This window comes from Cyrtonyx montezumae, unplaced genomic scaffold, assembly GCF_038088225.1.
Source record: "Cyrtonyx montezumae isolate F1298 unplaced genomic scaffold, pur_monq_1.0 scaffold_1, whole genome shotgun sequence".
Classification (NCBI taxonomy): domain Eukaryota; kingdom Metazoa; phylum Chordata; class Aves; order Galliformes; family Odontophoridae; genus Cyrtonyx; species Cyrtonyx montezumae.
Window position 1 is genome coordinate 16,826,300 of NW_027071825.1, and position 26,641 is coordinate 16,852,940.

Consider the following 26,641-nt stretch of genomic DNA (forward strand, 5'->3'; position numbering starts at 1 on the left):
AAAAATTGTACCAGCACAGAATGCAACTTCATATCTGTTGGTACAGACCTTTATCTCCAATGATATGACACCTAAGTGTGCGCCAGTTCTCTCTTAAGAGGCAAATTATAGGAAAACACAGTAAAGCCTTATTTTAGATAACTTCACTCAATGGAGATAAACACTGAACACACAGAACAGTGAAATTTCCTCCCAAGATATTTTAGAGTTTTCATTTAACCTGATGTCAAATTCATGGATCAGTAATTTCCATAACAAAGCATGGGCACAAGAGATAGATTTTAGTTTTATTTTACATCTTACTAGTGACAACCCCACCTTTATGATCCAAAACTGTCAGGCCAAAATAATTTATTTATTAAATGTCACCAACTTTAATTATATTGTTAATCAATTGGTGTTCCTCGTTGTTTCTGATGTTGACAGCCTTGCATCTTTTCTGACTAATATGCAAAGAAATATGTTCTAAATATTAAATATAATGGATATATAATGACAATGTGACTTTGATAGGTCTTGCTGAGCAAAAACCTTTCTGAGGAGGAAAATAATATATCAAGTATGATACTATAGAGATTCCATTAAAACAACAAATGATATAATACAACTTTCCATTTTTTCAAGTTGTCTATGTTTTTGTTGAAGGTCTGTCATATTTCTAAGTCTTAAAACAACTCAAAACAGACCTGGCTGTCTTATGTCACTGTCACAATTTGTAGATCTTTTTGTTGTTGTTGCTCTTGCTAAAAATTTAGTTACAGTTTCATTCTATGAAGCATGCATTCTCATAAGCCTGTCCTGCTTTCAACTACAATTTTATTTATTTATTTTTCTTCATAAGTGTCTGGTGTCATTTAGCTGCTTGCCAAATTAAACCACAATAATATCCACAGAAATATGCCTATACGTGCATATGCAAGTATACATGGTTCTGTGGGGAAATATGCATGCATATTTACCACGAAAATAAACATCTTATGAAAGTCAACTTGTAGCAGATTTACTGATGTACAATTGCTTTCAGCAGACAATCTCTGCAATGAAGAGGCAGAAAGATAAGAAAAAGCAAAGATACAGGAGGGTGAAGAACAACAATCTTGGATGGGAATATAGCCCCACAAATTAATCTCTTCTGCAATTTCATCTGTGTTAGAGGAACCTGGACAGTTACTTGGTATTCCTCACATCACAAATTACTTTTGCCTAAAGGACATCCTTTTAGTCTAGCAAAAGAAACATTTTGATGTGTTGCAAGCCAGTGGCATAACTAGGAGGATGCATAGTGAAGTTCATTCACAGTCTCTAAGCAAGAGTATGATCCATTCATGTCTTCTCTAAAATAGAAACTGTATACGAAGTGACGGAAAACATAAGCAAATCTGCCTATGAATGTGAAAAACTGTGACACGTTCAAACAACATAGAGTGCTAGGCTTAGATATGAAAATACTGAAATTGAAATCAAGGAACAAGTTTCCATTATTTAAACATGACTAAAGCTAACTATAATCTAACACATACACAGATGAAGGTACTTCCTAGTTAAAAAAAAAACAAAAAGAATGAATAAATTTTAAAAGAACAAAGCACTGCCCTTCCCTAATAAGCTGTTTCCAAATACAACATTTATTTGGTCCTGTTGGCAATTCGCAATTTACAAAGCCTTAAAAAATACACCCATCATTAACCTAAGCTTCTTAAAAAGTATACTGCAAAGATATACAACTCCAATAAAGGATGACTGCTGCCACAGACCAATATTCCAATATTAAAATCAGCACGAGAGGAACTGATGCCCTTAACAAAGTTGTGAAAATATCTCCAGTGAATAGAAGTAAAATTTGATCATGACTGCTACATGTTCTCCCAAAATAAGACAGAGCAAAATGCACTGCTTGACCATAAAGGCACTAAAAGAACAAAGCAAAACAAAAAAGTGTAAAGCTTTTTTCAATAGAGAAAAAAATTATGATCAATTTTAAACTCAAATTAAAACTCAACAGATAAAAATTAAGATAACTTTGCTTCAAAGATGAAAGCAGCAGGAAATCGCAGAAAGTACTGCATTCTATTGTTGAGTCTGACATAAGCCTAACTTGTCATCAAGTTTCATTTTTTAAAAAGTACATTATTCACTATCATTTTTCAGCAACAAAACTGATTTTAAATACAGTATCTATGAAAATATTATGCGGTACTGAGCAAGTGAATAGCTATTTCATGTACTAAACATGAAATCCTTTTATGGCAACTAGTTCAAGTGAAAAAGCTTCACATAGATAAATGTGAATTCACCCCACTTCCTCTTTGCAACTTTTACTTGTTATTTTGTAAACACTTCAAGTGTCTCCACCCTCAAGGTGTAAAATTTCATTTTGAATTTGAATTGGTTTCTCAATGGTTTCTGAAATACCTTCTCTTTTATTTAGGAATTTCAACAAGATTGTGAGATATGACTTCAACCACTGTTAAAATGGTAAAAATTCATCTTCTAGTACAGAGAACATGATACTAAACCCAAATCATGCAAATACTGGCCAAATGCTTACCATGTAGATAAAATGCAAATCAAATTTGTGAATTCCTTTGTGTTCTTTACAATTTGTTGAAGGTTGAGAATTGCACAGGGCTGATTTCACTCATCTACATTTTAAAACCTAGCAGTTATTTTACTATGTAGAGCTACAAGTACTTGTTTTCAATGCCTTTTTTTTCACTTTTGTTTGTTTGTTTTTTTACCTTAAGCCACCAACATACTCCTGCTTTTCAAATATGGTGATGTTTGAATAGCCCAATCGAGCCAAAAAAGAAGCACAACTTAAACTGGCAGGTCCTGCTCCAAGAAGTGCTATCTTCACATGATAAGCTTCAGGCATATCTTCTGGAGGAGGTAAGGAAGGGTTTCTGATCTGAGGAATGTTCATGGCTTTGAACACCTGAAAAACAAGATATTCAATGGGTTACATATATACTTTATATTTCCTCTTAAAATTTAGAGTAACATAGTGGAAGTTTCCGCTAGTCCTGTCACATATCTTTGACAGTGTTTCAGAATGCTTCATAAAATATTATCAAGATTCTCATCTGACAACATGTGCATTTGTGGGGAATGCTGTGGTTATGAAGTTTTGTACTTCTATGGTTCTTTTTGTCTTGAAGCAGACTGAAGTCAGCTCTTTCACTACCTTAAACTTTAAAGAGAAGACAGACAAGACTGACAGCAACAACAGAAAAGAAACACAAAGTCAGCCAGATGGCAAAGAACATCTAGAATATCAAAAGTTTCCTTCCAGAAGAGGTTCAGACTACTCTTAAAACTACTAAGAGAATGTGTTTTGAATAATGCAAAGGATTGCACTGCTAGTGAAGGGGCTCTGCTTCTTCAGATACATCCTCTGTGATCCTGCAAAGTTACTTAGCATCTCACTGATCAGAGGTGATAGACAACCAACACATCACCAGGTGACTTTGAATTTTTATTAGAAAATGACTTCTGTCTTCAGCATTGTATTTTTGCAGTTAACCCCTACTGTCCTCCTACATAATTCTATCATTTCAAATTAATTGACCCTCTAATTCAGATACCAAACACTTTATAACTGAGTGTCCAATAGTTGTAGACATATCTGAAAATTAGGCTGCTCCCTCTATGCCTCAATTCTTCAACTATTAAGTAGAGATGATCTGCTTCATTCTATCTTGACTACTAAAAGTACTTGAGAACAGTCTGACTACATGTCTCAGCACAAAATTTTTACAGCATCATACATTTTTGTTTCAGATTTGTACTAAATCAGTTCTTTACACAGTCATAAAGGTAAGAGGACAAGGCAGAGGTATTTCAGCTACATTTCACTGCTTTCTGCACTTACATACATCAGAGAAGAAGAGATGGAGTCTATCTTGTATAACTTGTAAAAAGTGCAGAAAAAAACTCATGGTCCTTATAGGCTACTAAAGATCAGAAGCAAGGGAGAGTAGAGTTATGTCTTCATTTTATTTTAGATATTAGTGAAAGAATACAGATCCCAAAGAGTATATCTTTGTAACAGAAGCGCTGTATTATAACAAAAGGATACAAGAGTTCATTGCACTGGGATTTTGAGTTTTGCCACAAACACTTCAGTGCTGACCTTGGATGCTATCAGACTTTTTCCCACTTAATTCAGTGCAAGACTACATTATAAAAGCACTAACTAGACCTTTAAAATATATACATTTTTATTTGACTTGTGAATAGCTTAAATATTATACTCATTAAGTTTACCTTTTTTTTTTTCTTTCCTTAGAATCCTAAAAGCAGTTTCAAGTTAAACCTTAACAATTCCTCTCATGAACAGAATTTTTCATTTATGTTTTGAATCAATGTTCATTTTCCTCATGTGCACTTGAGCACTCATGCTAGGTAAATCAATCTTAGTTTCTTCCCCCCCACCCCTCCCCCCTAAAATTTCTTTGGCAAATTCCACTAGTCTTAGTAAATTGACATAGCATTTTAACAAACTGCAAGAAGCAAGAGACAGATAATTGTTTTTAAAGAGTCATTTAAACCTGACAATTCATACAATATAGGAATGTTTAATGTGGTTATTAATGGAATTTACAAGCTGAAAAGCTAATACAGTAGTGTGAAACTAGACAGCGATAACAAAAATGCAATGGATATTTATAAAAATCTGCTTTGTTACATTCACATAGAAAAGGCTTGAATTATTCCAAATGTCCACTGAAGTCTCATGCAGTTGTTTTAGAAAGCTATTCAGTGTGCATGTTGTATAACTTGCATAGTTAAGGTTTACATAGAACACTATGAATATGCACATGCTTAGTACTGAATTTGCTTTGTTGATAGCATTATTTTTATATTATTGAATAGTCATATCTATAAACTAAATGTTGTACTAAGGCCCAGCAACACTGTAATATAGTGTCAGGCTTCAGAACCAAGCACTCATGTAGGAAATGCTAGTATGGCTAGTATGGTCAACTTTAATTCTGCCTATTTGCAAATAGGTTGAAACTGCTTTTATGCAGCAGAGCCAGCTTGTGTGGCAATGTCTTGCCATCTGGAATTCAGAGGCAGTTTTACATATTAAGGCTGGCAGGATAAGCGTGTGAAAATACCAAACTGCTTCAGTGCATTTCAAAAGATTTTTACTCACCTCATGGTGAAGTTTCACTACACTACAGTTCATCTACTTAAATATCACTGAATTCTTCTGTATAGGCCTTTAGTGTACAGCGATAACTGTCTTGCTAGTAAGTGGTCAGTATCCTATTACATGCAGTTGCCTTCTCCAGTTTTCTTTCTCCTATGGTCAGTAAAGGTTAATCCTTTTGCCTTGCTTGTCTAACTTCTCAAAAATGTGATTCTATTTTTGCTTGGATGAAGTTTGTGGGTTTTTTTTTATTTTATTTCTTTGCAATCAGGTCACTCAGAAAAAATGAGACTATGCAATGAATTTTAAAGCTCAGCACTTCAGCAAGAAGACAGACATCAATCCTATATCTGCTTTTCCTTCCTGTTCTCACACAAACAAAACAAATTAATATCATGCTGTAGAAAAGTTTAAGTAACGACCAAACAGCAGCAAGTCTTCCATGCCAGGCCTAAGATATCAAGATTCCTCAAATTCATCCCTGAACTATTACACACTCCCCTTCAAAATAATTTTAGACTACAATATGACTTACAATAGGAAATAATTTGAAGGTGATCTACAATAGAAGCTAATGCCAGGAAACAGAGTTGTCTTTCTATCTGTCCTGCTGACTCAGCACTGCAGAGCATCCCTCCTCAGCTGTGGCAGCACACCCATTTCTGCAGGTAGTGCTGAGGGGCCAGCAGCCATGTCAGGGACCACAGCATCCTGGGTGCAGAATAGCAGCAGCCCAAAGCTGGCTCCAAGAGAATCACCACTTCTTCTCACTACATTAAGACTGACCAAAGGTGTCAGTGTGCAACAGAGAGCAACCCAGAGCCATGGATGCAAGACACCCTACCAGGGCCTTCCCTCTGGGCAGCCACTGCCTCTTCAGCTGCAGCGGGTGAGGGGAGAAGAGAGGCCCTCAGCACAGCCCCCTCCAGCCCACCAACCTACTGAGATGTCCCAAGGGTAAAGGCAGTGGGAAAAAAAAGAGTATCAGATTTCATTCTCCAATTACTTTCTGCTCTAACATCAGCCAAAACACATCTCCAAAGGGGAATGGATCATCAGAACTGTAGCTGATATGAGAGTTACAGAGCTGAATGATCTAGTATTTAAATTGAGTATGCAGAAATTAAAATAATACATTTTCTTTTCAGATTGTGCTGCTTATTTCAGAATGATTAACTGGAAACACGGGCGACACTTTAGATTTAGTAGCTCCTTTAGAAGGGTGAAATTCTGAAGGCTTCCTAGTAAAACTACAGCAGAACACAATAGACCACACTTCCTTTTCTTCTACAGGCTTACAAACTTGTGTTTCAGTAACCAGTAATTTCAGTTTATTCTGTGGGACTGACAGTCACATAGCTCATGCCCACACGTATTCTCACTGCAGACTTAGTATATTTTCTCTGAAGTTGCGTTCCAAAAACAGAGACGTTTCCTGATTCTGAAGTACTCGGGCAAAGGAGATAGATAAAGACATTAATATAATTTTGACCTGTGCAGCAGCAGGTGTAACCTGCGCTTGACACTCATCATTTATAATAGTGAGCTTTTACTCCATGTTATTCTTTAGATGCAACAGTTACCGTGGTAACTGCATCCCAGTATACACATTCTAAATCACACATACAAAGAATATTTCCTTTAGTATTTGTGTTCCCATTTGAACATTTAATTGTCAAAATCCACATTTTTTCAGGCTGGATTATAGTTTACTTTGAAAATGAGGTTAACATAGTTGCAAAGCTATACAGGAGGGTAGAAGGAAAATGCATGAGGGTTAAGATGCCATGTTTTTTGGTCTTACCACATGCAAGACAAATATTTTACAATTAGGGATCTTTATCTGCAGTATGAACAGATGATCAGTCATTGTTCAGAAGCACAAAGGGGCATACGTCATATCCATATATTTTCCATTTTAAACCTACATTCCTGCTTTACTGCATTTTTATCTTTTATCTTAGCTAGCAGTTGTGCCTTCTTATTATTGCTTGCTCTTGTAATGCAGCAAGTGTATGATCCTCAGACTAATTCCAAGGAAAAAAAAACCAAAAAACTAAAATTGGCTTTTTGCACAATGGAGTTTTCAGTAAATAAGTCCCAGTGGGACAAACTATTACACAGTGCGTGAGAATTACCATGCAGCTCTCATTAACAGTACCACATGTTGCATACCTAAATCACACAGTTTGCTAAGTTACTCATTTAGGTAAAGCACTAACCATGCTTCATTCACCATATTGGAACAAATTTCTGTATTAGCAGTAGCAAGTATGACTTTCTTCAGTATTTAAATCTGTATTTTAGTAATAATTGCTTCATGGAAGCCCTCATACTAAGGAATTCCCCTCAGTTATACACATACTCAAAGTAAAAATGAACTGAATGAAAGCTAAAAAAATGTTGATTACTGAAGTGACTGTCTACTATTTCTTACTATGAGTACTAAAACAAATACACATACTTTGTTAAATGGCAAGAATTCTGAAGGTTAATAACAATTGTACTTTTAACAAACATTTGAGGGTAGTACAACAATGGTAAGGAGAGCAAAATCTCCTAGAATGTGTTAGAGTGCTATATAAAACTGTATACTGAGCTTATTTTGTTAGAACTATTGGCACTGATATATCATTTAAACAAACTCGGAACATCATGAGGAAAGACATTCTGAGCTATTCATCCTTTCTGTCATTTCATATCAATCACTATGCCAGCACTGAGCTTTTTTAATAGATTTCTAAAGATTCTTGAAGAAAAATGGTAGATATCTAGCATTACCTATCATGCCATAATTCCTCTCTATTAATCACAGCATTAGGCCTAATAGGAGACACAAATCAAGGTTTAGCAGATATTACTTGCATTTGGTTCCTAAACAGTAGTATTTCATTATATTATCATCTATTTGACAAATGTTTAATTTTTAAAATTTATTTTCTTTATAAATAAACTTCCTGCCTTGCAAAAAAAATTAAGTTTTTACATATATGGAATAACAGCCATTAGAAGAATTGATAAAGTCATCTCTCATATGATAAAAGTGAAATACTCAGTATATAGGTAGAAAAATACAGCTCAGTGTCTACAGCCTCAATCCTACAAATGTGAACTTTGATTCCAACTGCACCGATTCTTACGTTTGTATGTTCAAATCCCACATACAATGAAGTGGATAAGTACTTAAGTAACAGAGGCTACAGAAGGTTCAGCAGCAGCTAACAGAAAAGTTGAACAAGTGCTCCAGAAGCTTTAAAATGTCCAGGCAAGAAGAAAGATGTACAAATAGATAAAGAGACCTGCATCAGGGAGCAATATTTGCTCAGTGAATCACGACCCACACCCGTTGAAAAGAGGGTGTGAAGTCTACAAATGACAGCAGAATAAAAAACTGTTCTTACAGACATATCATCTGTTACTTCCAGATTGATTTGCATTTCTATTTTGGTTTGTCCTGCAAAGACATTTTCTCAGTCTTTGTAAATGTGACTGGCATTTTGTCTTATGTTTGTAAATATGACCAGTTAAATGGCTCAAGATATGGAAAAGGAGCATGATCATTAGCTATGGACTGTATAAAATATAGACTTTTAATACATGCATGTGCTTTTTTTTTTTAACATAGGCAATTATATACACTTTCTCACTTGTGTGGAATCAAAATAGAAATTTTACACAAAGATACTTCAGGCAGATCAGAAGAGGTACCAGCTGAGGCCATCAATTTGATATAACTTCACCACGCTTTCGTAAGAAGTAACCATAAGCAACATTAAAACTAAATGGAAGTTTTAATCAAGGATATGAGAAAGCCAAGTATTTCTGGACAGTAAATAATACCTAACTACCCATTTGTAGAGAGCAGTTCTTCCTTTACCACCAGACCTAGCATTCTTGCAGAGTGCGTGGCTTCACATAGAAGGGTTTATCACAGTCAGACAAGTTAAATTCTCTTGTAGGAGCCCCAAAGAGTTCTGCAAATTCTCAATGTGCAGTTACAGATGCAGGTACACTTGATCTTTTTCCCTTTGCAGCCTGTAAGATCCACATTTTAACCTGGTTTATATAAGTCTTCCATTTAAAGTAAATTTACTCAACTTCTAGCGTTTCTTGTTCAAAGCTGACGTTCCTTATGCTCCTATAAAGTATTCCATTAAAAAAGCAGGTTCTGAATGTGCTGTTAGATAAAGGATAATTATTTTAACTTCCTGCATCTTTATTTTGTTGGTATGACTTTTTTTTTTAATCATTAACAAAGGCATCCACTTAGATTATATTATATGGTAGATATAAAGCATTTCAGGCATTTGCAAGTCCCACCTACCTCAGTAGCAAACTGCTGCAATCCGCCAATATTAATTGGTCCCTCCTCAGTAGCATACAAATTGCAGCCACCAACACAAAGGTCTGATGTGGGACACACCATTCCACATGTCAGACCAAGTGGATTGTCAGAAAAAATCATTTTGGCCGCTCCGTAATAGTTCTGGAGAAAAAAAAAAAAACAGAAAGAAGAGTCACATACCATGGAAAAGAAAAAAATCAATAACATACAAAATACGTTTCAATTGGCTAGTAAAATTATATATAAATACAATAAATAACGTTGATAGAATTTAAATGCAATTTAAACACAGAATTTCAAAGGTACTACACAAAAAAATGTCATCAGTACTGTTGACTGTGCAAAGATAACACTTCTTTTTAGCTCACAAAATTATTATAGCCATCTTCACACTTGGGTAGTTGTAGGATTTTCAGTGGCTAAACCTGTGCTAGAAGACTACTAAGTCTGCAGTATGTACTTGTAAATACTTTCTCCATTTCTAGGTTAATTAGGCAGCAGCAGAGTTGTAACTTTTGTTGAAGGTCTTACCAGACAGTGCTATAGTTAGACTATCAGTTCTTTAAGACACAGGGAATGAAAGGTTTATTCTACACATCTGCGCATGCTATCTCTGCAAATATGCCTCTACATCACACCAGATCAGTAGCGTCAACTGTCCCAAGCCTGTGATTCCTACATAATTGCCTGCAAATCTGAGCTACTGAATTGTCTGAACATCTTTTCCTCACTTACAGGCTTATAAGAGCAAACACTTATTTTCCCATTTCCCTAAGCAGCAAAACAGGGTACTGATTAAAGAATCTATGTAAAATTTACAATTTAACAGATACTCAGTATTCAGTGTACATCTTCAGGAAAGGGGTGGTTTCTTGATATATATGAGAACTAGTAAGTTTCACTTCCATCATAAAAAATAAGGAATGTTCACAATCTTATAGTGTCTGATGTAGTCAGAAAACAAACTGATTTTTTAATTTATTTTTTTACACTGGAAAATTTTTCATAAAAGAGAATATTAGACAAAACTTCAGGACTGAAGTCTTATTAAGAGGAAGAGAACTACTGATGAACATTCTGTTTTTATAATACATTTATGTCACTGAAGTTAAGGTGTAATTAAAGCAAACATTTAACATCCTCTTTTTCTTCTGTATGGAAATTACAGAAGTTTATTTAATTGTAGGCTCTGTTAATTTTACCACTCGTCTCACTTCCCTATAGAAGCCTCACCAAGGAAAGCCCATAAAAAAGAGATTAACACTGGAGTTTCTTTTAAAGACAACTGCAGTTCAGAAGACTGCAATAGAGAGTAGGATTACCGCACCATTGAGGTTCCAGAAAAGTTTATTAGTTGAAAATTTAATGCAGGGATCTCATTCCACCTATTTCCAAACCAGTAGTAACTGAGGGATGAAAGAACAGTGAAGAACACAGTCTTCAGTAATCATCACCATCATGAAACTGTTTTTATAACAAATCCCTTTATTTTTCAATCTGTCCCAGGGCACGTGATGCAGAACAACTGTAGAGTAAATAACTCCTAATGACGATACTCCACCAGGGAATAGTATAGAAGATGGTATATTTTAAGTAGTTCTATACAAACAGTTATACAGGTAATACAAAAGAGAAGATGGCTCACCTTTAAGATGACAAGGCTCGCAGAGGACTCCACATGGGAGGGATCTCCAAGAAGAGATCCTTCCCTGGTGGTGGTCAGCCCTTAAATGGGGTTTGAGAGAGGAGGAACTAGGCTCCACCCCTTCCACCCACACAGGTATATCACCTTCACCTGTGCCCCCATGGCTGACTTGGTGCTCACCTCAGGTGACCAATCAGTGGTTCAGGCCGTGATTCAGCAGTTCCCATACACTCCACCCCTTCACGACATGAACCACTGATCAAGTAACCATAAGGTGAGTTCCCCTTGATACAGAGACCCAATACATCGCGACGCTTACATAATTGCCCGTCGCAACGCATGCTGATGTAATCTGATATGAGTGATGATCGGCGCATCCGTCGAACTCTTCTTTGGGCCAGTGCTCGGTGGTATCTACTGGAAGCATGTAATCATACAGTGCAGGTCCATCTTACGTGTCATCAGTCCCGGTTAGACCATCACCAGATGCTTCACATGGTCTTATAACAACTCTGGAACACTGCAGTATTGTTTTGATTCCTTCTGGTGATTCATAGACTTATGGGGAGTAATACAAGTGTTTTAGAGGTACCAAGAGGGGAAGATCCGCTTTCCAGGGCAAGATACAGGCCGTATTCCTGTCTTGGGTTAACACTTCAGCTTGTACAGGGGCACGCCCTGGTCGCCTGTACCAAACCCTTTGACCCGATGTCTGTGGCTGTACGACTATATCAGGCACCAAAGGGGGTGTCCTGATCTGCCACAGAGACATGATAGGGGTCCCCTTAGCAATGAAGACTGGAGTGTTAACCATTATTTCAGTAGGCCATGTACCTATAACCGGAGGAGCTACCGAACCCCCCACCTCCAATAATCTCCCCCAAGGTGCAAGTAGGCCGCACCATCGTGGTCCTACCTGCACCTTCCAGGGCCATTTTATTCTATTGGTACCTGGTTCTAGGTCCTCAGGGGCAGGGAGCAGAAGGTTGTTCTCATTGCCAATCTGAGGTTTCACTTCATTATCGGTGCCCGTAATTTGGATCCTAAGTGGGGAGGCCCATATTGTTTGTAACATTTTCAAGGCACTGGGTCTGCCATCTCTAGGTCTTTCATTCAGGTCCCGCAGGGTCTCATGGAGTCTCTTTGTCCACCCCTGCAGGGACTGAGAGTCTGTCTTCAGGGCAGCCTTGAGAATACCATTGTAACGTTCGATAAGGCCTGCCCCCGTTGGATTATATGGCAGGTGGAATCGCCACTCAATATTATTTTCTTCTGCCCAGCGTTGTATCACTGCACCCGTGAAATGACTTCCTTGGTCACTCTCGATGACTTGCGGTGTCCCGTAGGCAGCCATCAACCTTGTGAGTGCCTTTATAGTGTATGCCTGGTTGGCTTTTGGTACTGGATAGGCCTGCATTAGCCCACTCGCGGTGTCGACACAGGTTAGGGCATATCTCGCCCCCTCAGACCGAGGGAGAGGCCCAATATAATCAACCTGCCACCTCTGTAGAGGATTGTGTCCTCTAGCAAGATGGGCTGTAGTTTCAGGCAACGACCTCGGTCTTATCTTAGAGCAGGCGTCACAGTCTCGGCATGCTTGAGCGATGTCCGATAGTTGTACGGGCAGTCCCCACGCTTTAGCGGCTGCCCACATGGTCTTCTGCCCAGCATGCCGCAGCTTTTGATGTAGCCAGTAAGCGATATTCTCAGATGGAGAGTTCTCAACCCATCTAACTCGGGCCAGTGTGTCGGCTTCATCATTTCCTGGTGACTGTAGGGGTTGATGACCAGAAACATGGTAGACACACACAGTTCTGTGTTTGACTGTATTCCATATGTCTAACCACATATCTTTGCCCCAGATCGGTCGGGAGTGGATAGTCCAATCCTGGGTGGCCCACTGTGCGATCCAAAGAGTGAGCCCCCGATACACAGCCCAACTATCTGTGCAAATATTCAGGATACCATCACCAGGTTCTTTGGTTATAACCATCCACACTGCCCGCAGCTCTGCCCACTGGCTGCTTTGACCATCCCCCTCTTCGAACCAGATTGTGTCTGTGGCAGGATGGTACGCTACTGCTCTCCACTTACTTGGGTTGCCCTTGCTGGACCCATCCGTGTACCAGGCATCTTCAGGAATAGGATATTTTCCTTCCTGGACGGGACTCTTCTGTGGTGGAGCAACCGAAGTTTGTTTTGGTGCATCACTATGATACGTTACTGGGCCAAGAATCTTCTGAAGCTCTTCTTTCAACGGTGAGGAAGATAGACTACTCCTCTGACTGAGATAGGCAACCCATCGTGCCACCGTCTGCGCCTGGGCCACCCCCGTCTTAGGAAGGTGGGTCAGATCTCTTACCCACCCCTGGATTGGCAATGTAGTCTTGACTATAACTTCGGCCGTTTGGGTTATTGGCTCTACCGCTTGTAATGCGGAATAGGCAGCCAATAACTGTTTTTCAATCATACTATATCTTTCCTCTGCTCCATGCCACACCTGAGACCAAAATCCAATGGGGGTCCGAACAGAACTCTGACGTTGCCACAGGCCCCAGCCAAAGCCATCTTGAGTTACGTGAACATCTAGCTCAGCTGGAAGGGTAGGATCAAATATACCCAGTGCCTGGGCTTGTTTAACCGCCTGTTTCGCCTGTTGAAAAGCATCCTGTTCTGTTCTCCCCCAGTCCCATAATTGGCCCTTTTTGGTAAGTCTATATAAAGGTCTCAGCAGCTGCGCCAAATGAGGTATAAAGGAACGCCAATATCCCAATATACCCAGGAATTCCTGCAGCTGCTTTGGTGTTGTAGGGACTGGAAATGCCTGAACCTTATCTATGACGGCATCAGGTAATACTTTGGTCTTTCCTGACCAGACTACCCCTAGAAATTTTACGGACAGTCCTGGACCTTGCACTTTTTGAGGATTGATAGCCCATCCTCTTTCACTTAGGTAGGCAGTTAATGAATCTGCTGCCTCCCCTACTGCTTCCAGTGAGTCGGATGTTAACAGGAGGTCATCAATATAGTGGTATAGGTTCACACTGTTTGGTTTCCTCCAATCAGCCAGGTCACGTGCCACCAAATTATGACAGTATGTTGGTGAGTGCACGTACCCCTGTGGCAAGACCTGAAAGGTCCACTGCCTGCCTCCCCACGTAAATGCAAATTGATCTTGTGATTCTTTAGCAATAGGTATGCTAAAAAACGCATTCGCTAAATCCAGGACACAATGGTAGGTTTTAATTTCCCTACTAAGAGTGTCCATTAAGGAGGCAATATTGGGTACGGCCGCATGGATGGGCGGCGTGACCTTATTCAGTTCCCTATAATCCACCGTCATTCTCCATGTTCCATCCGACTTCCGTACTGGCCATATGGGGGAATTATATGGGCTGTGTGCAGGCCTTATAATACCTACTTTCTCTAATTCCTGCACTGTTTTTGATATTTCTTCTTGTCCACCCGGGAGTCTGTACTGTCTTACATTAGTAATCCGGCGTGGTTTTGGCAAACAAATGGGCTCATGTTTCGCATGGCCCCTCAATATTGTCCGTATTGCCCGGATACTAATGTACCTCTGCCGTAGTCTGAACTCTCCCACAGTTGTCTGGAGAGCCAGACCCCATAGAATGTCTATGCCCAAGATATATTCTGGAATTGGGGCAATCGACACCTTATACTCCCGGGGCGGGAGACGCCCAACCCCCAATTTCAGCCACGTCTGGGTGACTGGAATAGTCTGTCCCCCAAACCCACCAATCATCACTCTATTACCCTTAAATTTCGTTGGGTCTCCATATATAATCGATGTTTCTGCGCCAGTATCCACTAGAGCTATCACCTTCTGCACATTTGTCCTGGACCAGAATATTGTTAGTTCTACATAGGGCCTCCGGTCACAGCTAGAGGCCCTATGGGGACCAGAATTTTCCGTTAATCCATGAATTTTGCCAGATCTAAATCTTTTGCCACAGGTGGCTCAGGCACTGTAGCCTGTGACACCTGCGGATATTTTTTCCTTCTGTTCGGTATTATAAAGTCAGCCAAATTCCAGGTTGTTGTTGGTGTTTTTTCTATAATTCGTACTCCCGATTTTCTGGGAGCACTCTGAAATTTCTGATCATTTCTAAGCTGTTTCCACAGCTGTAACAAAACATGGTTGGGTTGCCCATCAATTTTAGTAAATGCAACCCCAGCCCGTATGAGATCATTAAACATAGTCCTCCGGCATACCCGTACGGGGCCTGATCGGGGCATCCGTGGAGCAGGCTTTTTAGTTCTAATAGGGAAGGCCTCAGCATCTTCCACTATACGAACATTACGCCTGGTTCTTACGCGCTCCGTCTCCCCTTAGTCTGCTACTAACTGGGCTGCCTGCTGTACGATGGCTTCTGATGCCACCAATGGATTTAATATGGAAACCAACATCCCATATAGGTGGGAGGGGGCCTGCTGTAGTATTAGATCTCTCATGCCCGCTGTAAATTTTTCCGTATCGGGGCTTTCAAAAGTGTCCGCATACAGAGCCTCCCTCATACCCAGTTCTCTGATATAGGTCTGGAGGTCCTCCATAGAGGACCACAAACCAGTATTAAGAGGGATATCGGTTTTGTTGGGCCATGTCAAGCGGCATGCAGCCATCAACCAATCTATAATAGAATGGTTTTCCTCATTATAATGGACAGCTGCATATAATCTTTGTCTTAATGCCGGGTTTATCGTTATAGATGCTAATTTTGACATTTCTGTTCCATTTACTAAAACACTTTCAGCTCCTGCATCCCATAACCTTAGGAGCCATGATGGTATGCTTTCTCTTGGTTTCTGATGGAACCGTTGTACTAGGTCCATCAACTCATTGGCTGTATATGGACGAGCGGTCACATGGAGGCAGGTTTCTGCAGGGGGCCATTGGTCAGGAGGCACCCCTGCTGGTCTATCCTGTACCTTCTTTGTTTTTTGAGTTATAATAGGCCGAATCTCGAATGGGTCCATCATAGATGGAGTTTCGAGATCTGCCTTAGAGATCTTTTCCCCTGTCATATCAGAGTCTTCTTCCTCTGATTTTGGGGTGTCTTCTACCAATATATTCCTTATTTGTCTTGTGGGGACATTTAGGCCAGGCTTTTTGGTTGTTAACGTACCCAGCTGTTGTTCCAGTTTCTCAATACGGTCTCGTAATAACTGATTTTCAGTCTCCAAATTAACATTTGCAACATCTAACTTGAGTATGGCCATTACTAATGGCCAGGCTACTGCAGAGGCAGCTAACCGCCGCTCCTTGGTAACAAGTATGTCTTTATCTAATCCTACAAAGTAGTCAGTCAAATAAGATGGAGAAGGAGCGGCAGTCCCTGGAACCCGCATGGGTCCCCATTTCTCAATAACGGATGCCAATCCATAGTAGGGTGACCCCATGAATCCTGGAATTAGACCAGGGATTGTCTGTTCTAGGGGGGTAACGTTCTCCCCCTTGGCCCATTTAAACATATTCCAAATAAACGACATTATGGATTTAGTTAGAGCTGCCTGGCTCGCCAAATGTAGAGTAAATAACTCCTAATGACGATACTCCACCAGGGAATAGTATAGAAGATGGTATATTTTAAGTAGTTCTATACAAACAGTTATACAGGTAATACAAAAGAGAAGATGGCTCACCTTTAAGATGACAAGGCTCGCAGAGGACTCCACATGGGAGGGATCTCCAAGAAGAGATCCTTCCCTGGTGGTGGTCAGCCCTTAAATGGGGTTTGAGAGAGGAGGAACTAGGCTCCACCCCTTCCACCCACACAGGTATATCACCTTCACCTGTGCCCCCATGGCTGACTTGGTGCTCACCTCAGGTGACCAATCAGTGGTTCAGGCCGTGATTCAGCAGTTCCCATACAACAACCCAGGTGTAAAATTCAAAGGACAAGGACTCAGTCACAACATATCCTATCCTACGTCTCAGTCTTATTGCGTATCACATAAGCTAATGTACACAGAAGCATTTAATAAAAGCGAATATTATACCACAGTAAGCAAGAATCCAGTTAGGAGTAAAAAGAGAAGTGTCAAGATCTGACAGTATAACAAACAATGGGAAACAGGAGTTCAGGTAATAGTTTGAACTCATCACAAGAAATATTAGAAGACAGAATGTAAAATTTTTTGAAGTTTAATCGGATGTTAAAGATGCTGCTAGGAATTCCCAAAAGAAAGCCAATTTTTAATATGCTTATAGACACAATTGGAACTTCTTACAGATGCCAATCTGCACGGGATGAGAGCCTGTCCATCACCTGCAAACATAAATAGCTAGCCAGTTGTATCTTCATAGGATTTTCTCAGACACTATTAAAATCCACTGAAATTCTAGTCTAGCTAAACAAGCCCTTCACAAGACTGTTCTGGGAGAATTTCTTTCAATCATTTTGCCTGTGGGCATTACCATGCCATTTAATACCTGTGGGCATTACCATGCCCAGTTCTCATTTATTCCAACATAAAGAAGCATTAGATAAATATACATTGCAGATATCAGCAAAACCTTTTGCTCTATCAGATAGATGTTACCAGTTTTGATACATCAGAAACTGTAAAAGTTGCTAAAAACAACCACTAAAGACATTATAAGCTCAATTAATAAGCTATAACACGGAAGTCTAGTTATACTGGAAATATCTGACACAACTATGTAGACAACAGAAGTGACAGTCAATGTAGACGACCTATGTCTTTCTGAAGCAGCACTCAAAGCTGCCTAAAAATCTTAAATGGCAATAGATGCCTGTTCTTCAAGCAATTAAATCTAGTAATTCCTTCTCCACTCTAAAAGGAAAATCACAAACTAGTACTAAGGGCTTTCCTTATCAACTCAAATTAAAAATAGTTTTCAAATAATTTTTAAGCTTGATTTCTCCAGAAGTATGAGAATTCTGTTTTGATTTCTTGTTAAGGATAACTATTTTTGTTATTTCTTGATTTAATGAAAACAACTATTGTAATGTACATTTTTATTAAGTAACTTCATTACAAATTTCCTAAATAGTCATTATGCTAGAAAGAAAATCTGTTAAATATTCCCATTTAAAATTAATTTTATTATATATCCATTAAGTATATAAGGCTCTTACACTCAAGCTGTGTCACAGGCAGCATCAACACAGCTGGCACAATTGACTTGCTCTGCAAATCAAAATGAAATTTAAGTACAGTGCACATAGACAGGACCAGGTTCATTGTGGATATAAGACAGAGATCATGGCTTACTAAGGGAACATCTTGAGAAACCTACCTCAGGACATCATGTAAGCTAAGTAGGCTGGACCCAAAGTCCTAGTGGGACTTAGGCCAGTTGCTGCTGGAGCCCTAATCAGGAGGAAGCATATATTAAGGCAAGGCTCTAATTGGGAAATCATGAAAAGCTGCTGCCATGATCACAAGCTACTGATGCTATCACTACTAGTGGCATCACCTGGGCAACTGATGTCTGGGAATCTCACCCCTTCAATAGAGTACTGATAAACAAAGTACATCACACTAAATATAACAGAATCACAGGGATTGGAAGTAACCTTCAGTAATAATCTAGTCCAACCTTCCTGCTAAAGCAGGATCCCTAGAGCAGTTTGCACAGAAATGCATACAGGAGGGTTCTGAACATCACCAGAGTAGATTCCGCAACCTCTCCGGTCAGTCTTTTCCAGTGCTCTGTAACTGTCAGTTCAAATAAGTCTTTCCTCATGTTCACGTGGAATCCACTGTGTTCCAGTTTGCTACTTGTCCTGTAGGTGGTCATCACCTAAAAGAACCTCGCCTTATCCACTTGATGTCCACTCTTTAGATATTTATAAGCATTGATAAGATTCTCTAAGTCTTCTCTCCTCCAAGAACAGTGTCATGTCTCAGCCTTTCCTCATAACAACTCCAGTACCTTAATTGACTTAATAGCCCTGTAATGGACTCCCTCTAAAAGCTCAGTCTTTATCAAACTGGGGTGCACAGAACTGAACATAGTACTCCAGACAGGGCCTACTCAAGGCAGAGTAGAGAGACCATCACCTCCCTCAGCCTGCTGACCATGCTCTTTTTAATACACTTCAGGATACCACTGGCCACAAGACACCCTGCTGGCTCTTGGCCAACCTGTTGCCCACCCAGGACACTTAGTTTCTTCTCTGCAGAGCTCATTTCCAGCAGGCCACTCCATAACCTGTGCTGATGTATGGGACTATTCTTCACCAGGTATGGGACTCTACACTTGCCCTTACTGAACTTCATCAGCTTCCTCTCCACTGAATTCTTCTGCCTGCCCAGGTCTCACTGAAAGTCAGCACAGCCTTCTGAATGTCACTCCTCCCGGCTTTGTAACATCAACAATACTTAGCCATCAGGTAAGTGAATCAAAGAGTATTTCTTCTCTAGTCTTACATCTGAAAAGTTTTAATGATAAATTAATTAAAAGGCTGTCAGTGCTGAAGTTCAAAGTGTTCCACTTATCTTTAGGGAGAAGGGCAACACTGACAGCAAGTTAAGTCTTCTGTACTACTTCACCAGCTGTACTAAAGGGGACCTCTAAAGATGAAGTAGAGGTTAAGCGCTGACAGTTTCCACATCTGCCAATAAAAAAGCCACCCCGTGTCAGTTTTACCATTGCTAAACTTACATATGTAGAACAGTAGCTACCTAACTGTCCTATTTCATTCTCTGTTCCAGCTTCCACCTTCCAAACCAGCAGTGTAACTACTATTTCCACAGACAATGTTCACTGCTAGTGACAGGATATGGCCTCGCATTGCCATTACCCACAGTGGTTTGAGAGCAAGCCTGTCTGCAGCCTTTGTAATGCTCAGCACAGGGATAAGGCAAGGTCAGGACTTCAGGAGTTCTAAGTCACTTCACCTCTTTGTCCTTTCAACCTACTTATTTATCCTTATTTATCACCGTGCTGATTTATTATCTGATATATCAAACTTTAAATCAAAAATGTTTTGCAATATTTTGCAAAAACTAAGAGGAAAAGAAATTAAATTCTACTAAGTTACAGTAAATGGTGTCATATAGACTGTGTAATACCACTACAAACCATTATTTACTGCAGTAAAAGTATTTCCAGTATATGTGTAATAACTTTAATGTTTAGTTTGTGAGCATTTTGTGCTTATGTATTTTTCCCAAATTGGAAATATATATTAGTGATCATTTCAATTACTAGTGACACTTAATGCAGAATACTCAATTCATTATTGATCATTTTAATTTCAGAAAAAGCAGGGTGTTAGCCAGGCTGCACACAAAGCAAACACAAGGCACAAACGCAGCAAGCTGGTAACTACACACCACATGCAGTACATGAGAGCAGACAGACTTAAAGGCAGGCAGACTTCATTAAAATCACTAAGTTACTCCAGCATACAGAATGATGCATACTACCTTAATAGTTTGGAGTGTTTTCTTAGCTTCTGAGATAATAAGATGACTCAGTTGGCTAGCTTCTTACAAACATCACAGAGGAAGCAAATCTAAAACTAGAATGTTTCTGAATTCTTAAATGAGATAAATGTCTGCTTATGCCTTTGTTCATAGAATTTTTTCCTGTGCACTTCCATAGAAATAAATTAATCTAACTGGATAGGATGTTTTGTGGTTTCCTACATCAAAATGTCAATAAATACTACATTGCTAAAACAGGGAACAAAAACAAGCCTTAAATAGACATCAATAATCAGTAGAAACCAGGCAGAGGAGGGTCTCCACATGTATCATTTGGAGACATTATATAATTTGCATGCAAATTAGTCTGTTTTTTGCTTGGAAAAAAAACTATTAAAACACATAGGATCGATACAGAGAGACCAGAAGAAATTGCATTTACTATCAGGAAATGCTTATAGCATCTTTTCTTTCATTTAATTTAAGAGCTTTTTCTATAAATTCCTTATGCATCAGGGTATTTTGATATTGCACTTTCCTCAAAAAAAAAAAAAAAAAGAAAGAAAGAAAGATCCACAGTATTGTGCTTTTTGCAATAAAAATCAAAGCATTGACTTCATCAGGATTATGGGATAGAGTGAATATATTAAAAAAAAGAAAAAAGTAATTTTGTTTTCTTCTGGGTGAATCTTAAAAAAAAAAGCCATACAAATAACGTGGAAAATGCCACCTCCATCTATCCACATTCATGTTTTGCAATGGCCTTAAAATTTACTCAAACTGTTCTGGATTAAAATATTTCCACATTCTGAAGAACCACTATTTAAAGTACATTGTTGTATGAGTAGCATTTTTCACATTGACACACACCAGTTCAAACATAACAAGAAATGCCCCCAGTCTGTCTGCCCCCCACCAAAATATATTTCAAGAAGAATGAACAAAATATAACAGCTTACCAAATAATACATATTCTATACAATAACGTGGATGATTTTTAATCAATCCAGAAATCTTTCTTATCATTTGACTTATATCATAACAGGACTGTAATTTCACACAGTGTCACTATCTTTTTATGAAAAAGAATGGAAGAAATATCTTGTACTGTCATTTTGTCCTTTGTAGTCTAGAATGTGAGAGATTCCTTAATTGACATAGTGTCATCGCAAAAGTCTATTCTACATAATTACACTATGGCAACTGAAACCAGCTGTCAGCCATTCCATTACACTAAGTACAAACAGACATCTCAAGAAAAGTCATTGCTTCAAGTACATCAATTTAACACCATTACTACTTTTTCTTTTAAATGTTTTGTGTATTCAGTGACCTGAAATATACAAAGATTAACAGAGAAAGCTGAATAAAACAGCAATTTCAAAAGCCTGAAGAATCAAAGTAGTACTTAGAAATTAATTGTGATGCATATCTATATATAATTATTACCAATCATAGAGCAGCTTTCTGACTTCTACAATATTTCATTGTATTAACTGTATCCCTTTTACAGTATTTTACATATGAACTCATGATCTTCTACTGTCTTTCCAAAAGCACATAGATGTTCTTTGTTAATTTACCTGGAGTTCCTCCAGCACAGAAAAACCATTATTCTGTTTCTCGCACCTGTCATACTGTTAAGTCCTACCATGCTTTCTCTTTCTTCCTTTCATTTTCCTTTAATGATCCCACAGTTTTCTGTCTTTTGTCTTCCTTTGTCTACATACCTTTCCTTCTTTTTCATCTAAAGTATATTACCACATACATTTTCTCCTTTAATCCTTCAATCTCCCAAACTTTGGATTGACCTTTACCCCTTGGGTATCCACCTTCTAGCCTCCAGCTTGTGTGATCCTTCACTTCTCCCTTGAAAATTTGTTTTCTTCAGTTTCATTTTAACCTGATTTTTTCTCTTAAATCTAAAAACTTGATCCTATCCAGAAGTTAATGCAGCCCTTTTTCTTTTTTCTTTTTTTTTTGGCTCAATTAGAATTCTTTTTTTAATTTTAAATGATTGCCAGAGGCTTATGTTCCTTTATGAAGTCTACTAGAAAATGGTTGACATGTCAGCTCTGACCAGATACAAGAGATGGTCCTCCTGAACAAGGAGAAAACTGCTGGATCAATATCAAGAATCGAGGTACTACTGACCTGAGATAAAAACATCAGAGCTTGTATCATGGGGCTGCAGGGACAAAGTGTGACTTCGAGTACCAATATCACAAAAGATACTTCTGCATCCCTAGTTCTTCCATTATAGACTCAGACTATAAAGGCTGGATCTCTCACTCCTTATGCCTATGTCTTATAACAAAACTTAATATCCCTATGTCTGAACTGCATCATCAGTTTTTCAATGCAACTACTCAACCATGAAGGTGTCCAATAACAACAAACTCTGATACCAACTCACTGGATACTATAGAGAGTGGTGAGCAGCTGCTGGCAGCTTCTTCTGGCACACTCCCCTGCCTAATAAAAGGAGAGCTAGATAGGCAGCCAGCCCTTAGGCCGAGAGCTGTAGGATTTCCTGCTGCTATAATAAACTTGGTTGTACCAGCCCTAAAGGATAGTGGGTGGTAGAGCTCCATTTTATCAAGTTCTTTTTCCTTTGAAACATCAACATCAACACAAGGAAAGGAGGGCACAAATTCATAAGCTCTCTCCTTTTACTATTTCAGAGGAGATAAGAAAGTAAGGGAAGCTTTCTTCTGCAGCTGTTAAATGCATTAAAAAAAAAAAAGAGATGACAAAGACAGCTCTTGTTCTTTATAAAACAAAGAATATACTCTTTGTTGTGTGAAGGTTGCACATGAAGACAGGACAGGACATCTCCTGATCTTCAAAAACAAATTTAGTAATGCATACATAGAGAATTTAAAATTTGGTCTCTGAGAGATACACGTGCAAGCAGTCTGCAGCTGAGAAAGGATAACTGGGAAGACACAATAGACTAGATTAGACTTTTATAAAGTGGGGTTGTAATCCGGTTTGTAAGGAAAAGGAGGATGGAAGTTGTGGCCTCAACTCTACTGAGTCACTGTGGCCTAGCACAATGCACCATAAGTGACATCCTTTTCTCAAGGGGGCTCAAGGCTTATTGAGCTTGGCAATTCAATTACCCTCTCAACCCAGAAACAACCACTCCTTCCCTCTCCCTCTTCTACTATTGCACTGAGGTCTAACAGCAGAGCAGCAAGGAATGTACATGGTCTGTAGACATCTAAAAAGCCTCAGGCTTTAGAGAACAAGAATCCTTGACCTTTTATGATTACTAGAGCAGTTTGCCAACAAAGCAAACTGCATACAATTCAGCTCCTAAACATCTAGCAAAGTAGTTCTTTTTTAGTATGCTGCCATCTGTGTACTATATATTAATAATGAATATATTTAAATAAATACCTGAGTACAATACCATTTACTGCTTAGACACATCGGAGGATGAGGAATTTATTGAATTGATTCTCCTCTAAACAACTAGAAGAGTATCTCCCTCTTAACTTCCACCTTAACTCTACCTACATTATTAAATACATATACTCAGAATATTATTAACTAAAAAAAAAAAGATTTTACTGTTACTTTTCATGAAAAACACCATTTGTTATAACAGAAAATTTCTATCAAAATTTATTTCACCACAATAAAAATTTAACACAACAGACCGCAGCTACCAAGGTGAGATCAAGTTCTTTCTATGCACTGTTACTTCCATGCTTCATACATCAATTATAAGAAGTATATCCACTGACAGAGAATCCAGAAATAAACAATATTTCCTAGCCTTGTTGTACAGCTCTTTATCTTACCTATTTGCCAGTATGTTTTATATTTTAAGTCATTGCTAGAGTTGCCTTAAACTATTTAATATGGATTTCTCCCAGCAGGGTAAAGAGAGAAAACAAAGGGTCAGCCTGTGTGTAAACTCCTACTTGGAGCTGGATTTCATAGATGATGATTTTAGGTCTGCAAGCTCCTGAATAGCAGCAACTGGCTACCTACCTTTTATATCCATCCATGCAATCATTAGGCATCAATATGAGTCAAAAGCATTTACCAAAAACAGTCTGCTCTTCTATAAAAAACACAGTTTTAAACTGGATACAGAAGATACTGTCCAAAAAAGAAAGGCTGGAATTACATCTTGGCAATCTGAAATACTTGGGTTTTCTCTTAAGGAATGGTAAGTCTCCTGAGAGAAAAGCAGTATACTGCCATTTTTTTCTAAATCAGGATTTGCCGATAAAACAACAACTGATCGTATCAATTGCTCAGGGCAAAAGCAGCAGCTTACCTAGAAGCTTTCAAGACGCTTTAAAAGTTATCTGAAAGCCCAAATCCTATAGGGTTGACCTGACTCACATTCCACCAACAAGTAAAATCTGTCTCTTAAAATCCTGAAGAATGCATCCATTATTGGTAGCATGGTAAAGACTTCACACGTTTAAGGTAGATTCCTGTTATTATCACAGTATACCTTTTCCAAAATCTAACACTCCAACAGCAGTCAACCCACCTTGACTTTCTCTGTTCTGTAATGGATTTGCAGAATTCAGAACGGACCAGCTGTTAAAATAACTTACAATTTCTGCCAAGTCACAAAAGGGCATCAAATTTCTGAGGCTATAAGAGTTTAAAAGGACCACCAAATTTCTCATTGCAGGACGCTGCTGGTGCCAGTTCTTCTGATATCTTCTGCTGTAATATTCAGTCTGTCTTCCCTGATTTTTTACTCCCAGCTTTCTGATTTCAATAGTCAGGCCCTTAGTCTATTCTAAACAATACATCACCCTATCCTTCTCAAGACAGTAGCATAACTAATCTTTAATCAAGTAAAAGAGGTCTGGTAAAACACTTTCAATAAAATTTTCTTTACTCTTTCTAAACAATCTACAGCAAAATTACAAGACTAGAACTTTTGCTCCTGCCACGTGCCTTCCCTGTTCTGTTCATCTGCATCACAATGCTTGGAGGAAATAATAACAAACAATATGCTATATACAGTACAGATGCTGGCATTCAAGGAAACCAGTGCCACGCTGACAAGATATAGACATTATAAGGAAACTGTCTTTTTACAGATGCTGGTCAGAATGCCAATTACTCTTAATCATATCAATTCTACATTATAATTTATGTACGTATCCTAGATTTCCTCTTATCCTAACATTTCTTGTGAAGGTGCAGAACTGTGCAGTGCCAACAAGGCAGCTATCAACTCATGCATGGCCACACTGCTGCCATTTGCTTCTCTCCAGCTCCACCTGTACAGTCCCTTCCAGCTGCACCCAACAGCTAGGTAGGGAATAGCATAATGTTGGGCCACACAATCTTCATACCACCTCCAGACAAATAAATCACACTGCAGCTAAGAAACCACAGATAGGAGGAAAGTTTTGAAAAGTAAGGTGTATCAATAACCAGTCATCTTCAGGCTGTCCCATGCTGCCTAATGAATATTTTATACTAATTGTGAAGACATCTTTATTTATTCCTAGTTCATATAGTTAAAAGTAATTTGTAAAACACAAGTTGTTGGGTTTTCTTTTTTGTTTTTTGTTTAGGATGCAGTTATTATTACAGTAAATGAAGGCACAGTACCTTCAAAAAGCAGTTCAATTTATTCCTCTAGTATTTTCCTGCTAGTCTAAGTGACAGACCACATTTGCATTAACTAGAGAATCTTCAAGTAAAATGAGAAAACATTGCTTGAGACGACCACCTTCATGTCATATTTCTGCCCAAAGCCAACTTAAATTTTAATAACTTGTTCAACAACAACAGCATCTTTAAGGAAAGAAAAGTTGTAGCAACAAAGTTAAAATCTTATATTGTAATACTCAATTTTTTTTAATAAAAGTACATTCAAAAACCACTGAAAGCAAAAACCTTCATAGCAAAATTGACATAAAGAAATTGATTTTCAATATACACTATCTGTATTAACACAGAGCTGCAGTAAAATAATTAAAAATTATATTACTTGAATTTTAAAGTGTCTGTTGTAAACAGTTTATTTCATTTTTGAAACTTTAAAAAGACAAGCTTTGTAACACAATGGCACTAA

The 26,641-nt window shown here is 38.5% G+C and overlaps 1 protein-coding gene across 3 annotated transcripts in view; it reads right to left on the reverse strand.

Moving 5' to 3' along the window:
- DPYD (dihydropyrimidine dehydrogenase) overlaps positions 1–26,641 on the reverse strand; it is a 318,162-nt gene that overhangs the window by 215,038 nt on the left and 76,483 nt on the right. For all 3 annotated transcript variants that reach the window (XM_065742081.1, XM_065742088.1, XM_065742097.1), the window contains exons 5-6: positions 9,483–9,644; positions 2,739–2,935 (exon numbers count right to left, since the gene is read on the reverse strand). In XM_065742081.1, coding sequence (XP_065598153.1) covers positions 2,739–2,935; positions 9,483–9,644 — 359 coding nt within the window. The remainder of the gene's footprint in view (positions 1–2,738; positions 2,936–9,482; positions 9,645–26,641) is intronic.